Source organism: Opisthocomus hoazin, unplaced genomic scaffold (assembly GCF_030867145.1).
Source record: "Opisthocomus hoazin isolate bOpiHoa1 unplaced genomic scaffold, bOpiHoa1.hap1 HAP1_SCAFFOLD_121, whole genome shotgun sequence".
Lineage (NCBI taxonomy): Eukaryota > Metazoa > Chordata > Aves > Opisthocomiformes > Opisthocomidae > Opisthocomus > Opisthocomus hoazin.
Genome location: NW_027449004.1, coordinates 203,625 through 220,078, shown reverse-complemented (window position 1 = coordinate 220,078; position 16,454 = coordinate 203,625). Strand labels below are relative to the sequence as shown.

The window sequence follows — 16,454 nt, the reverse complement described above, 5'->3', positions numbered from 1 at the left end:
TTTTTATGCCGCCACTGGCCAAGCGCTTGGGTAAGGCGAGGCAGCAAGGGACTGTCCCCTCTGTTGAGGACAGCGTGGGGCACAGAGCAGCGGACGCCCTCTGGTATCACCTGCGAGCCTCAGGGAGTGGACGCACTCCCCACTCCGATGCCTTCCCAGATCTGCCGGGTCCAGCCTGGTTCCCAGCATGGCCCAGGGAGCCGCTGGCCGCTGGCCTGGCCACGCCGCACGAGGGAGAGGGGAGCGCGTGCCGTGCCAGTGACCGTCCCCTCGTCCCAGCATCCACTGTCACCCCCTCCACGAAGCCCCAGAGCCCAAAACCAGAGTGGGACAAACCCACGGCCCCGCTCCCTGCCCGGGGGGAGGCGGGCAGCAGCTCGGGGCTGGGGGGCTGCTCTGAAGGGGGAATCCGGAAAGCTGCCGGCTGCCCGCTCAGGGACGAGGGACGGAGGAGCAGGCGGCCACAGGGCTGCCAAGTTCGGGGGGAGCCAAGCGTGAGGGCAGGGCTGCGCGGGGACCTGTCCTGTGCCACCCCCTGCCCCAAAGGTGCGAGGGGGGACGAGGACGGGACAAGGTAGCACCTCCCGGGGAGGGGAAGCGCAGCCCGCAGCCCCTCCGGAGGGGGGGTCCACGCCACGGCTCTGGGGTGCTGGAGCCCAACCGGCCCCGGCTCAGCTGCGCTCGCGCGTCCCCACTCCCAGTTCCCCGACAGTAAAACCGCGAGGCCAACCGATGGCCTGAGTTTGGGGAACTGGTTTCGAGGAGGCTCCAGAGACCTCTGCGACACCTCCAGCCCCAGCCCACCCCACTAGCTGCGGACCCCGACAGACCAACGTGTGCCCCAAGCCCAGGCAGCCACTCACCAGCGGTTCCAGCTCTTTGGTGTCTATGAGATTGAACTCTTTCACGAAGTAGTAAAAGTGCTTGTAGCAGGTGTTGACGTGGGCTTCCGACCCCATCTGGGTGATCCTGTCGAAATGGTGGAGGTAGACGTGGACAAAGTCCCGGAACAGCCTGGACAGGATCTTCTTCACCACCGGGAGGAGGTTCTTGGGGAAGGGAGTACCTGGGAGGGGAGGCACAACCACGAGAAACCTTCAGCCAAGTCAAAACCAGTTCCTCGGGGCTAAAATAAATTGATAAAACTGACAGATTGAGGCCAAAGGGCTTCTGTCCCTGGTAATTCCCAGTTCCCCTCTCCTTCTTCCCTTCCATTGGGATCACATTTTTCAAAGCACAGATTTCTTAAGCGACGGAGCGCTGCACGCCATCGATCGCTGCCAGCGACTGAAAGCAAGAGACCAGCCTCGGAGATTCCCAGCAGCTGCTGCAGTCTGACAGAGCTCTCTTCTACTCCTACTCGTTGTGTTTACACAAACACCAGACACGACCGAGTTCCACTCCAGCAGCAACTTCCCAAAAGCAAGACTCGGTGCTGTTCACTCCTCACAGTTATCTCGTATTTTGGTCTGTCTTTAGCTCTTTGGTTAAGAATTAAAGACTTTAAGGTCCCCTTTAAAGGTGGCAGCACTTCGGGATCTGCGTAGCCAGGGCCCTGCAGCGGAGTGGCCTGGCCAACTGCCCATCTCCGCAGAATATTACACTTTAAAGTCCACACAGGTTGCTTCTGGAGGAGCGGGGATTAGTTCGACCCTTTCAGCGCTCTGCAAGAACCGCAGCGCGTCAGTCAGCCTTAAGGGCGAGGAATCTGGTAAAAGCAGAGCTGGAAACAGCAACGCCAAAGCCAGGCAGCAGCCGTTCAGGCGACCGGAGGAACAGGCGGGGAGGACTGCAGCGCTGCGGCTGTCTGAAGGACCGGCTCTTTACGGCCCAGCTCCCTGCTCTGCCCGCTCACGCCAGGTTTCAGCAGCGTTCTGGCAGAGCTCCGCGGACGCTGGTGTGGCAGAGGCGGCAGACGTGTCCCTGTCAGAGGCCAACCTCGTCCCATCAGAGCTCCAACGGGATGAACACCGGGGCAGGAGGGAGGGAGCTCTGCTGCCTCTTGTCTTTGGCGTCCCAGAAGATGAAAGCTCTGGATGGGATCAATCATATTTACCTCACGCGTTAGACACTGAGTTCTCATGTCTTACTCAGCACAAAATAAACAAAAAAGCCAACAATCCTTGTCCCGAAGCCAGTACACGAAACTGCGTCTGGATATGCAGATTTAGGTGTCTTTGGCCAAATTCTCCTTTCCATCACCCTGGCAACAGATCAAACCCTGCCCCTCCCTCCCCGCACATGTCAGCATCCCACCCCGCTGCAACAAACAGCCAAGGGCACGCCAGGAAGCCCCGAGCTAGAAAGGGCAGAGTCAGCTAACGCCAGCCTCTAATAATAAAGAGGCTAATTACGGAAACGTGGCCACCATCACCAGGCCGACGCCGAGCACGTGCCTCGAACACAAGCTAGCAACCAGCTCCGAAAGAGCCGTCCGTCAGGAGACCACGTCCAGCATGAACGACGCAAGAGTCATGTCAGAGACCGACTTCTCCAAGAGCAGCCTCTTGTTTTCGCTGCCTAGGCTCAGCTCGGCTTTCCTCGAGGGATCCAGGACTCCACACGGGATCTGGCACAGCTCGGGGTATTTTAGCACTCCACAAGAGCTCTGAAGTTTCTCAAGTGCTCGGAAGAGCTTACTACGCTGCCAGCCTCTGCGCAGCACGAAGGAACTAGCTCTGCTACTCGGGTAGCAGCGGAAGAACCCGAGGAAGAACTTCTTCCCTCTGAGGGTGACGGAGCCCTGGCTCAGGCTGCCCAGGGAGGCTGTGGAGTCTCCTTCTCTGGAGACATTCAAGCTCCGCCTGGACGCGGTGCTGTGCAGCCTGCTCTGGGTGACCCTGCTTCGGCAGGGGGTTGGGCTGGGTGACCCACAGAGGGCCCTGCCAACCCCCACCATTCTCTGATTCTGTGGGTGACGTGCAACAGCATCTCCCGGACCAGGAACGGGACCCAAGAGCTCAAAGCAGAAGACTCTGCACCAGCCCCTTTCCCCGCCCCCCAGCCCAAACTCACCAGCATTCGTGGGAAAGATGTCCTCGTTGCCGATCTGTACCTCAATCCAGTCCATCTGGAGGTTCATGTACTGGGGAGCAGACAGGGCCGTGAGTTTTCGGTACTCGTGCTCGTCCTGCCATTGGTACTCGTACTTTGGGCCCCCCGACATGATGGGGCAGGACTACTCTGTGCAATAGTCACTGATGGTGCCGTAGATCAGGTTGATGCGGTTGAAGAAGTCCACCACATGCACGGCCACCCAGTCGTTCTGCTCCTCTCCCGGCGGCAGCTGGACGGCCACTTTCAAATCCAGGCCAGCGTTGAGCGAGGCCTTGAGCCTTCTTGTGCAGCTCGAACCGCTGAGTCCACGGCTCAAACTTGCGCTTAGGCCGGAAGGTTTTGTCTTTATTGAACACTTGCTTTAAAGGGTGGCACATTTTGCTTCTCTTCTTGCTTTTCCAGGTCCATAGCGATGACAGCCGGAGACGTGGCGCTGCTGGGCACTTCCTGGGGCTCTGATCTTCACAGAAACCTCCCTCTGCTCATCTGGTCCCAATCTGTAAGGCAGCACAGAAGGGCAGCCATTAGAAGCAGCTTTCTCAACAGAAAACCTTGCCTAAATCCCATAGGAAGAGATCTGGGATACCATCTGGGCCCTTGCCAACAAATATAGGCAATGATTACAAACACTTAGCCTTCAATAACATCTCAGTAGGGAGGAGGATGAAGGAAGTGAAGGGACAAACGAAACAAAACAGTGGCAGCAAACTAAAATGAGATGTAGAAAGACAATGTACAAAGTCACGGTGTTCTGAAAAAACAACAAAAAGTGACGAGAACAGAATGGAAGACGAAGACATGAACGTCAACAAGTGAAATACCAACAGAGATTAGGGAACAAAAGAAAAACTATAGGGAAATACAAGGACCGCGAAGTAAAAGAGAGATTTCAAAAGAAAATCTGGAATATAACGACCGAAGGAATGACACAAAACTCTTGAAGACAGCGATTTCAAAACTTTAACACTTCAAATGAACCTTGAAATAGGGAGGAAGATTCAGGGAACCAAGGCAAAAACTAAAAACCGAGGGCAGAACACTAAGGCAGACATGGCAAGGCTATGCAAAAAGATAAAGATCTACAGAAAAACTAGCAATACCTACAAACACACGCAATGATTTCAAAAACTTAGTCTTGAATAAGATCTCAATAGGGAGGAGGATGAAGGAAGTCAAGGGAAATACTAAACAAAAGAGTGGCAGCAGACTGAAACAGCTGTGGAAGGTTGACGTAAAAAGCCAGGATAAAGACGCAAACCAAGACAGAATAAGTACAACAGAAAGGAAGACCAAGAAATGAATGTCAAAAAGTGAAAAACCCACAGAGATTAAAGAAACAAAGGAAAAAAAATAGAGCAATACAAGTAAGCACTAAGGAATAACACAAAACTCTTGATAAAAACCAGATCTGAAATCCTCAGACTACACAAACATTAAAATAAGGAAGGAGATTAAGGAAGTAAAGGGCAAAACTTATAACCCATGGCAGCAAAGTAAATCCGCTGCAGAAACACAATGTAGAAAGCAAGGGCACTCTGGAAACCCTTCGACTTAGAAAGAAACTTAACTAGGGAGGAAGATTAAGGAAGTCAAGGCAAAACCTAAAAACCTGAGGGCAGCACACTAACACAGACATAGCAAGGCTATGCAAAAAGCTAGAGATCTAAAGTAAAACAAGCAATATCTACAAATGTAGGCCATGATTTCAAAAACTTAGCCTTCAATAACATCTCAGTAGGGAGGAGGATGAAGGAAGTGAAGGGACAAACGAAACAAAAGAGTGGCAGCAAACTAAAATGAGATGTAGAATGACAATGTACAAAGCCAGGGTGTTCTAGATAAACAACAAAAAGTGACTAGAATAGAATGGAAGACGAAGACATGAACGTCAACAAGTGAAATACCAACAGAGATTAAGGAACAAAAGAAAAACTATAGGGAAACACAAGGACCGCGAACTAAAAGAGAGACTTCAAAAGAAAATCTGTATTACTAACGACCTAAGGAATGACACAAAACTCTTGAAGACAACAACATATGAAATCCTCAGACTTCCTATGAACACAGAAATTGGGAGGAAGATTAAGGAAGTAAAGGGCAAAACTAATAACCCATGGCAGCAAACTAAAACAGCCGTAGAAAGACAATGTAGAAAGCAAGGCCACTCTGGAAACCCTTCGACTTAGACACAAAAACTAACTAGGGAGGAAGATAAAGGACGTCAAGGCAAAACCTAAAAACAAAGGGCAGCACACTAAGGCAGACATAGCAAGGCTATACAAAAAGATAAAGATCTACAGCACAACTAGCAATACCTACAAATACACGCAATGATTTCAAAAACTTAGCCTTAAATAAGATCTCAATAGGGACGAGGATGAAGGAAGTCAAGGGAAATACTAAACAAAAGAGTGGCAGCAGACTGAAACAGCTGTGGAAACACAATGTAAAAAGCCAGCATAAAGACACGAAAAAAGACAGAATGACTACAACAGAAAGGAAGACCAAGAAATGAATGTCAAAAAGTGAAAAACCGACAGAGATTAGGGAACAAAAGTAAAAATATAGGGAAATACAAGGACCGCGAAGTAAAAGAGAGATTTCGAAAGAAAATCTATAATCCTAATGACCTAAGGAATGACACAAAACTCTTGAAGACAGCGATTTCAATACGTTACACTTCAAATGAACCTTGACATGGGGAGGAAGACTCAGCAAACTAAGGCAAAAACTAAAAACCACTAAGGCAGACATAGCAAGGCTATGGAAATAGCTAGAGATCTAAAGCAAAACAAGCAATACCTACAAATATAGGCCATGATTTCAAAAACTTAGCCTTGAATAAGATCTCAATAGGGAGGAGGATGAAGGAAGTCAAGGGAAATACTAAACAAAAGAGTGGCAGCAGACTGAAACACTGTGGAAAGGCAATGTAAAAAGCCAGCATAAAGACACAAACAAAGACAGAATGACTGCAGCAGAAAGGAAGACCAAGAAAACAATGTCAAAAAGTGAAAAACCCACAGAGATTAAAGAAACAAAGGAAAAAATACAGAACAATACAAGTAAGTACTAAGGAATAACACAAAACTCTTGATAAAAACCAGATCTGAAATCCTCAGACTTCACACAAACATTAAAATAAGGAAGGAGATTAAGGAAGTAAAGGGCAAAACTTATAACCCATGGCAGCAAAGTAAATCCGCTGCAGAAACACAATGTAGAAAGCAAGGGCACTCTGGAAACCCTTCGACTTAGAAAGAAACTTAACTAGGGAGGAAGATTAAGGAAGTCAAGGCAAAACCTAAAAACCTGAGGGCAGCACACGAACACAGACATAGCAAGGCTATGCAAAAAGCTAGAGATCTAAAGTAAAACAAGCAATACCTACAAATACAGGCCATGATTTTAAAAACTTAGCCTTCAATAAGATCTCAATAGAAAGGAGCATGAAGGAAGTCAAGGGAAATACTAAACAAAAGAGTGGCAGCAGACTGAAATAGCTGTGGAAGACAATGTAAAGAGCCAGCATAAAGACGCAAACGAAGACAGAATGACTACAACAGAAAGGAAGACCAAGAAAAGTATGTCAAAAAGTGAAAAACCGACAGAGATTAGGGAACAAAAGAAAAAATATTGGGAAATACAAGGATCGCGAAGTAAAAGAGAGATTTCAAAAGAAAATCTGTAATACTAACAACCTAAGGAATGACACAAAACTCTTGAAGACAGCGATTTCAAAACTTTAACACTTCAAATCAACTTTGAAATAGGGAGGAACATTCAGGGAACCAAGGCAAAAAGTAAAAACCGAGGGCAGAACACTAAGGCAGACATGGCAAGGCTATGCAAAAAGATAAAGATCTACAGCAAAACAAGCAATACCTACAAATACAGGCCATGATTTCAAAAACTTAGTCTTGAATAAGATCTCAATAGGGAGGAGGATGAAGTAAGTCAAGTGAAATACTAAACAAAAGAGTGGCAGCAGACTGAAACAGCTGTGGAAAGACAATGTAAAAAGCCAGCATAAAGACACAAACAAAGACAGAAGGTCTACAGCAGAAAGGAAGACCAAGGAAAGAATGTCAAAAAGTTAAAAAACCGACAGAGATTAAAGAAACAAAGGAAAAAATATAGAACAATACAAGTAAGTACTAAGGAATGACGCAAAACTCTTGAAGAAAAGCAGATTTGAAATCCTCAGACTTCACACAAACATTAAAATAAGGAAGGAGATTAAGGAAGTAAAGGGCAAAACTTATAATCCATGGCAGCAAAGTAAATCCGCTGCAGAAACACAATGTAGAAAGCAAGGGCACTCTGGAAAGCCTCGACTTAGAAAGAAACTTAACTAGGGAGGAAGATTAAGGAAGTCAAGGCAAAACCTAAAAACCTGAGGGCAGCACACAAACACAGACATAGCAAGGCTAAGCAAAAAGCTAGAGATCTAAAAAAAAACTACCAATACCTGCAAATACAGGCCATGATTTCAAAAACTTAGCCTTCAACAAGATCTCAATAGGGAGGAGGATGAAGGAAGTCAAGGGAAATACTAAACAAAAGAGTGGCAGCAGACTGAAACAGCTGTGGAAAGACAATGTAAAAAGCCAGCATAAAGATGCAAACCAAGACAGAATGACTACAGCAGAAAGGAAGCCCAAGAAATGAATGTCAGAAAGTGAAAAACTGACAGACTTTAAAGGAAAAAAGAAAAAAATAATAGAACAATAAAGGTAGGTACTAAGGAATGACACAAAACTCTTGAAGACAACAATATGTGAAATCCTCAGACTTCATACAAACACTGAAATAGGGAGGAAGATTAAGGAAGAAAGGGCAAATCTAATAACCCATGGCAGCAAACTAAATCCGCTGCAGAAACACAATGTAGAAAGCAAGGGCACTCTGGAAACCCTTCGACTTTGAAAGAAAACTTAATTAGGGATGAAGATTAAGGAAGTCAAGGCAAAACCTAAAAACCTGAGGGCAGCACACAAACACAGACATAGCAAGGCTATGCAAAAAGCTAGAGATCTACAGCAAAACAAGCAATACCTACAAATACAGGAAATGATTTCAAAAACTTAGCCTTCAATAAGATCTCAATAGGGACGAGGATGAAGGATGTCAAGGGAAATACTAAACAAAAGTGTGGCAGCAGACTGAAACAGCTGTGGAAAGACAATGCAATAAGCCAGCATAAAGACGCAAAGCAAGACAGAATGACTACAGCAGAAAGGAAGACCAAGAAATGAATGTCAAAAAGTGAAAACCGACAGAGATTAGGGAACAAAAGTAAAAATATTGAGAAATACAAGGACCGCAAATTAAAAGAGAATTTGAAAGAAAATCTGTAATACTAACGACATAAGGAATGACACAAAACTCTTGAAGACAGCGATTTCAAAACCTTAACACTTCAAATGAACTTTGACATAGGGAGGAAGATTCAGGAAACCAAGGCAAACAGTAAAAACCGAGGGCAGCACACCAACGCAGACATAGCTAGAGATCTGAAGCAAAACAAGCAATACCTACAAATATAGGCAATGATTTCAAAAACTTAGCCTTCAGTAAGATCTCAATAGAGAGGAGGATGAAGGAAGTGAAGGGACAAACGAAACAAAAGAGTGGCAGCAAACTAAAATGAGATGTGGAAAGACAATGTACAAAGCCAGGGTGTTCTGGAAAAACAACAAAAAGGTGACTAGAACAGAATGGAAGACGAAGACATGAACGTCAACAAGTGAAATACCAACAGAGATTAGGGAACAAAAGAAAAACTATAGGGAAATACAAGGACCGCGAACTAAAAGAGAGATTTCGAAAGAAAATCTGTAATACTAACGACCTAAGGAATGACACAAAACTCTTGAAGACAGCGATTTCAATACGTTACACTTCAAATGAACTTTGAAATAGGGAGGAAGATTCAGGAAACAAAGGCAAAAGCTAAAAACCGAGGGCAGCACACTAAGGCACACATGGCAAGGCTATGCAAAAAGCTAGAGATCTACAGCAAAACTAGCAATACCTACAAATACAGGCCATGATTTCAAAAACTTAGCCTTGAATAAGATATCAATAGGGAGGAGGATGAAGCAAATCAAGGGAAATACTAAACAAAAGAGTGGCAGCAGACTGAAACAGCTGTGGAAACACAATGTAAAAAGCCAGCATAAAGACACGAAAAAAGACAGAATGACTACAACAGAAAGGAAGACCAAGAAATGAATGTCAAAAAGTGAAAAACCGACAGAGATTAAAGAAACAAAGGAAAAAAAATAGAACAATACAAGTAAGTACTAACGAATGACACAAAACTCGTGAAGAAAACCAGATTTGAAATCCTCAGACTTCACACAAACATTAAAATAAGGAAGGAAGATTAAGGAAGTAAAGGGCAAAACTTATAACCCATGGCAGCAAAGTAAATCCGCTGCAGAAACGCAATGTAGAAAGCAAGGGCACTCTGGAAACCCTTCGACTTAGAAAGAAACTTAACTAGGGAGGAAGATTAAGGAAGTCAAGGCAAAACCTAAAAACCGAGGGCAGAACACTAAGGCAGACATAGCAAGGCTATATGCAAAAAGCTAAAGATCTACACCAAAACTAGCAATACCTACAAATACACGCAATGATTTCAAAAACTTAGCCTTGAATAAGATCTCAATAGGGAGGAGGATGAAGGAAGTCAAGGGAAATACTAAACAAAAGAGTGGCAGCAGACTGAAACAGCTGTGGAAAGACAATGTAAAAAGCCAGCATAAAGATGCAAACCAAGACAGAATGACTACAGCAGAAAGGAAGCCCAAGAAATGAATGTCAAAAAGTGAAAAACTGACAGACTTTAAAGGAAAAAAGAAAAAAATAATAGAACAATAAAGGTAGGTACTAAGGAATGACACAAAACTCTTGAAGACAACAATATGTGAAATCCTCAGACTTCATACAAACACTGAAATAGGGAGGAAGATTAAGGAAGGAAGGGCAAATCTAATAACCCATGGCAGCAAACTCAATCCGCTGCAGAAACACAATGCAGAAAGCAAGGGCACTCTGGAAACCCTTCGACTTTGAAAGAAAACTGAATTAGGGAGGAAGATTAAGGAAGTCAAGGCAAAACCTAAAAACCTGAGGGCAGCACACTAACACAGACATAGCAAGGCTATGCAAAAAGCTAGAGATTTACAGCAAAACAAGCAATACCTACAAATACAGGAAATTATTTCAAAAACTTAGCCTTCAACAAGATCTAAGTAGGGAGGAGGATGAAGGAAGTGAAGGGACAAACGAAACAAAACAGTGGCAGCAAACTAAAATGAGATATAGAAAGACAATGTAAAAGCCAAGGTTCTTAAGGTACCAGTATTTAATGTCAATGTCTCTGTATTTCAAGGTCAGGACTGCAACAATTCTGCTGTCTGTGGACACCAGTGAGAGATGACCTGCTTTTCATTCGTTCAGGCACTGCACCTACACTTAGTCACAGATCTGATTTTTTTTTTATGTTTTCCCCTCCAAGATGTAATAGACAACAGGGCACTCTTTAAGTGAAACTAAATAGCAGTTCTACTGATTTAAATACAAAAAGTTTTCGCCTGTGGTACATTCATCCAGAAGAACTTTAACACCTCTTGATAGAAGGAATAATAAGAAACATGACACTTTACCAAAGTAGCTGCAGTGGTATTTTCTAGTTTCAGTTTTAACAAAGCACCTGTGTGGAAGTTGCAAGCTCTCCTTATAGATTAGCAAACTTAGCAAGGACAAGACTGTGACAAGAGCAGGAGCTGCGACCAAGAACCAGCGAAAAGCAGCTTTGCAGTTTTGCAACGAGATAGAACGAACCGAGCATGCGCAGCGCCCCGGATGTAACTCATGGGCAAATGAGGAAGACTACCGAAAGAGATGAAGTAACAACCTAAGACCACCAGAGACCACCCAGGAGCTCTAATACACCTGCTAAAGGAGAATTGGAATAGATTCATACGCTCTCGGAAATATAACGATTAATATTCATATTGTAGTTCTATTTAACCTGAAATTAAAGGGTGTTTGGCGCACACATTTGGAGGAGAGATCCCCCGTGTGCCCGGCGCCGTAATAAAGGACACCTGGTTAACAGCATACATTGTACTGTTAGGTTATTACCGGATCTGTGAATCACTCTAACCAGCGTTTTCCCTTTTGACTAGAAAATGAAAATCTTCAACAGCAGATAGCCCTGAAATAAGCTTCAGTCAAATCTGGACCCAATACAGGGTGTGCATTATGATATGCCACAGATCGGGACTTGACTCTTCAAAACAATCATGCACTAAGGAAAATTTTAGGTTGTTATGCAGAGTTTTAACTCGAGTCTTGGCAACCGCATTTGGGACATGAAAGGTATTAGCACTACAGTACTACGTGCAGTAGAGAAGACTGCTCTTGCAGTTCAATTCCAACACCGCATCCTCAAACAAACTGAAGCTGCTGTGTTTGAGCAACATGGGTGGAAATCTCACCTGCCACGCTGAAGTGACGCTGGGGCACTTCTTCACCTTGTAGTCTCTTTCCTCAGGCTTAGTGAATCTCTCCCAGAGTCTGAGGCAAAGCCCATGGATTTCTCCTGTTTGCAACAGGGGATGTCTGAGCCGTCACATGGTGGTTTGTTGTGGGGTACCACTTGTACCCTGGATTTGCCTTCATAAATGCATCCCTGTACTAGAAAAGGAAAGGAAAACTTCCAGTCAGGTCACTCATGAGAATGCAGTATCCACAGGGCAGAGTGCACTGCTTGTAATGGGATTTAAGACAGTAAAGAATCCTTAAATAGCTTGATTTTTAACAGTTTAATCACATGTTTACAGTCTGACTGCCAACACAACCAAACAAAAGAAATACCATGATAGGAAGAGTTGTATTTCAAAAAGCGAGGTTTCTCTTTACCCACCTGAGGGTCTATCACCCAGAGCAGGCTGAAGTTCTGATCCTGCAAACTGCTCCCCACTGCTTCTCTGCTCACCTTGGCGAACAAGGACAGCTGTTCCCATTCTTTTGCAGGTACAATATTTCCAGTTTTACACTGCAGTTTCAATGAAATGAAGACATACATTTAGCAATACATGCAGAATGATGCTCCCAGAACAGGCAAAGAAATAAAACCTATGACCAGGATCACCTCATTTTCAGCAACTTCAGATACATCATCCCCGTGTTCCCACCAAAATGTACCACGCTGCATCAAATCAACCAGGAAAAAAAATCTTCAGGAACGCTGACCCACACACACGCTGTATCTTCAGAACCGGGCGTCTGTATGAAACTTGCACACTCAGGGCTGCGACCCCTCCCCCCTCACCCCTTTTCTCTCTCCCTCAGCCCGGGCTGGGAGCTCACCTCACCAGGGAAGGACACCAGGGAAGGACACCAGCCTCACCGAGGGACAGGGAGGGGAAAAGGGAGCAGAGAGAAAGGCAACACACAGGGAGGGGAGAAGGGAGCAGAGGGAAAGGCAACACACAGAGGAGCAGCTCTGCCTTCCCTTGCTCAGCCCACAGCCCGCTGGTGCCTGTGCCCGGGGGCTCCGTCTCCGTCCCCTGCCCCTCCCCAGCTCAGGGCTCCCCCCCGGGGCTGCCCCGGCCGGGCCCGGCTCCAGCGGGGAGCTCCCCCCCACCCCTCTCACGTGGCCAGCAGGCAGCACAGCCCCCAGTGCCCGCCCCACGGCCCTGCTCCCCTCACGGGCAGCCCCAGCCCTCACCTCAGCCGGGGCCTGCAGTGGATCCTGTCCCTGCCACACCAACATGGCCACCCAGCAGCCCCTGCCCCGGGCCTGCAGCTCCCAGCATGCCCCGGGAACCAACATGGCCACCCAGCAGCCCCTGCCCCGGGCCTACAGCTCCCAGCATGCCCCGGGAACCAACATTGCCACCCAGCAGCCCCTGCCCCGGGCCTACAGCTCCCAGCATGCCCCGGGAACCAACATGGCCAGCAGCAGCCCCTGCCCCAGGGCAGGCCCCAGGACTACAGCTCCCAGCATGCCCCGGGGCGCCCCCCCACACCCTGCCTTCCACCCTCTGGAAGCCTTTTCTTTCTTTCCTAACAGCTGAGCATTTAACTGACTAAATCTCAGAGGTACTCTTGTTTCTTCTCAACAAAGCAGCCATCTCCATCTGCTCACATCTGCCAAGCACACATCCAGGCAGCCCAGGAGAGCACGGGGTCCCATCTGCTCCCTGTCCCTCACACAGCAAGGAGGGTGACAGCCACCAGCCCCTGTGAGCTGGCAGCTCGCCAACAGCCACCGCGCGAAGGGACACAGCCCCTGCTCAGACACCACGGGCCTCTGGAATGGCTTTCCAGAAAGGTACCCAGGAGAGGGACAAAGAAGGACCGAGCTTCTGCAAGATCAGAGCAGAATGAGAAAGCCCAGAGTGTAACTTGGCAACACTCCAAAAGTGAGAAAAGACACCAAACTCTTCTGAGGATGTCACATCATCTTGGCAGACCAGTGCCCTTGCCCACATGCCGACAGGACCCACCAAAGTCGTACTCCTGAGATTTTCACCATCTGTGGTGGAAAGCCACTGGGTTTAACTGACGCCTCCAGCCCTTGGGACAGACAGACAGACAGATGAGAGGCTGTAAGGAAGAAAGAACCCCATGCTACGTCTACATCACCAAACGTCTCCAGGCACGTCAGACCTCAGCACGCTTCCCAGTTCCTCACAGCTCTACTTGGCTACTGCAGAAATAACTACTCCATAGTACTGCCCATGGCCGACAGCAGCCTGCTGCAAATTCCTTCCCGTAATTCCGCCCACTGAATGCAGTCGTGTGTGCACACAGACAGGACCCAGGAAGGAGTGGCACAGCCGGGAACGGGATTTTTGCCAAACTTGACAAAGACACCCTGTGAAAATGACAGCCCTTCTGTCTGAAAGAGCAACAGCAGCTTTAGTAGCGGGGTGGGGAGGAGGGGAAGCTGAAAGAGGTTCTGTAGCATTTTTCAGTACTTTCCCTTGGAACAGCTTGAATGAAATCAAGGTGCAATCATGCCTTGTGACTTTGGCCAATGAAATCCACTAAAACTTTGAGGAAATAGTTTATACTTTTAAAAAAAAGCAACAACCAAACCAAACACCACAGTTGCATTTCTAGCAATTACTGGAACTCTCCTGACATAAATGTTGCACATTGCAAAGCTAAAGCACAGCCACACAGAGCTGTTTGGTGGTTGGAATAACCACCAAATAACACACGAAGAGGAGAACATTTTGCAACTTCATGGAGTCAAGAACTAAAGCAGCCACAACAGATGAAGGACATCATGTAACATCCATCATGTAACACATGCAAAAACTTTAGTTACTGCGACGCTGGTTCAAAACTGGGTGCAGGCATGACACATCCCTCCATTGCTGCTGAAACCAGAGCTCCATCACTGCTCCAGGGTTTCCACCGTGTTCCTACACACGTGCTCCTGCACCTACCCAGCTGATAAACGATCCAGGACCATAAACCCAACCAGAACGAACAAAGAAAAGTGTGAATTTTAGTGGAAGATTTCTGATTTCTCTTTCAGCTGAACATCAGATGCTTCCGAAAAGGAAACGCTGGGGCAGACAGCCCTGTCACAAGAAACTCACCTCCACAAGCAGGAACAGTGACGGCTGCTGGCAAGCTTCCGTCGGATGAGTCGCATCAGACTGGCGATTACTGGAGGAAACCTGGAACAGGGAGAGGGGAGAAAAACACCTCTGTGTTACTCCGACATCATCCTCTGAAGGAATTGTGTCACACGGGACGCACTCGTTAACTGTCACAGCACATGTCACTAGCAGTCACATGCCAGCTCCTCGTTTTATTTCATGTTCCTGATTTCTGCGCTGTGTTCCTGTGCACTGCGTGGTGAGGAAGAACTTCTTCCCTCTGAGGGTGACGGAGCCCTGGCCCAGGCTGCCCAGGGAGGTTGTGGAGTCTCCTTCTCTGGAGATATTCCAGCCCCGCCTGGACGCGGTGCTGTGCAGCCTGCTATGGGTGACCCTGCTTGGGCAGGGGGTTGGGCTGGGTGACCCACAGAGGTCCCTTCCAACCCCTACCATTCTGTGATTCTGTGAGAGCCCCTGGAGAGCTGCGCAACACAGCCACTGGCTCCCAGCTGCCTCTGGCAAGCTTGGAGGAGGGCTGGGGCAACAGCTGCTTTGTCATCGTGGTGTTCCTGTTCCCTCAGGGTGGCCAGCAGATTGCCTGCAGCAAATCTTGTCCTCCTGAAGCGGCTGCTGTCCCTCCTCCAGCACATCGGCCAGCACGCAGCCAGCAGCAGGATGAGCTTCATCAGCCTGGCCATCCGCGTTGGGCCAAACCTGCTGAGCCCACCCAACGAGGAGCTGCTGCCGCTGGAGGCCATGCTGGAGGTGACGGAGAAGGTACGCTCTCTTGAAGCGGGACGGCTGCAGCCGGATGGTGATCAGAGCTGGACTGTGGAGAGGTCCCTGGCTGCCCCCTCTCTCCAGCAGACGCTGGTGGGGTGGCTGCCTGGAAGAGCAGCCCCACAGCGACAGCCTGCTGCGTGGAAGCAAGTGTCAGGAGTGGGAGAGGCTGCCTGCCTGCCCCTGCGCTGAGAGCAAGGCTTTGCTGTGTGCAGGTGAAGACACTGGTGGAGTTTATGACCTAGAACTGCGGAGAAATCTTTGGGGAGGAGGTGGCTGACCTGTCTGGTCCCCCAGCTGAGCAGTCGCCCGCGCCCATGGGCACATCCACAGCGGTGGTGGGATCGGAAACGGCAGAGGTACGGCAGCTCCACCACCACTGGGACAATGTGTCTGGTGTGGGAGGGCGGTTCCTGATGAGTCCAAGTGGCTGCTGGGCCTCTTCCTGGCGTTCCATCCCTGCTGGGTTTCTGTGGGTTTGGTGTTTTTTTTTCTTTGGGGTGATACATTGTAGGTGAAACTGGAAAGGTTGTTCCTCAAATGTGTTAGGCGTGTGCTTAATCAAAAGAAATACCTCCAAATTTTCTACAGCAAGACCTATTTCCCAAGCAAAGCCTGTTTGCCAAACGGTCACTGACGACTCCCGGGCGCCTCTTGCCACCTGCTGACGCCGCCATTTCTGGTGTAGGCACCTGTCACTTCGCCTCCTGCCAGCCCAGGGACACCGCTCGACTCCCCGGTATGCGCGGAAGGACCAAAGAGCCTTTGGACGAAAGCAGGTAAAAGGAGTCAGCTCTGGTGAAATGCAGAACTGATTCCAGTGGGTCCTGGTTTCCCCTATCTAATCCCACTGTGGGATGGAAAGGTTTGCAGGCTCCCCCCAGGAACATGAACACTGAAGAAAAAGAAAGAGAAAAGAGGTGTGGGCAGAGGAGAGGGAATGCCAGCAAGAGAAGAAAATAAGCAAGAGAGAAAAAG

The 16,454-nt window shown here is 47.9% G+C and overlaps 1 protein-coding gene and 1 pseudogene across 1 annotated transcript in view; both read right to left on the bottom strand.

The window, feature by feature from the left end:
• Positions 1-671: 671 nt before the first annotated feature.
• LOC142360137 (MOB kinase activator 3A-like) lies at positions 672-3,434 on the bottom strand (annotated as a pseudogene).
• Positions 3,435-5,252: 1,818 nt separating this feature from the next.
• LOC142360136 (E3 ubiquitin-protein ligase RBBP6-like) overlaps positions 5,253-16,454 on the bottom strand; it is a 32,968-nt gene continuing 21,766 nt past the window's right edge. The window contains exon 12 of the mRNA XM_075412378.1: positions 5,253-5,290. Within this exon, the coding sequence (XP_075268493.1) occupies positions 5,253-5,290 (38 nt within the window). The remainder of the gene's footprint in view (positions 5,291-16,454) is intronic.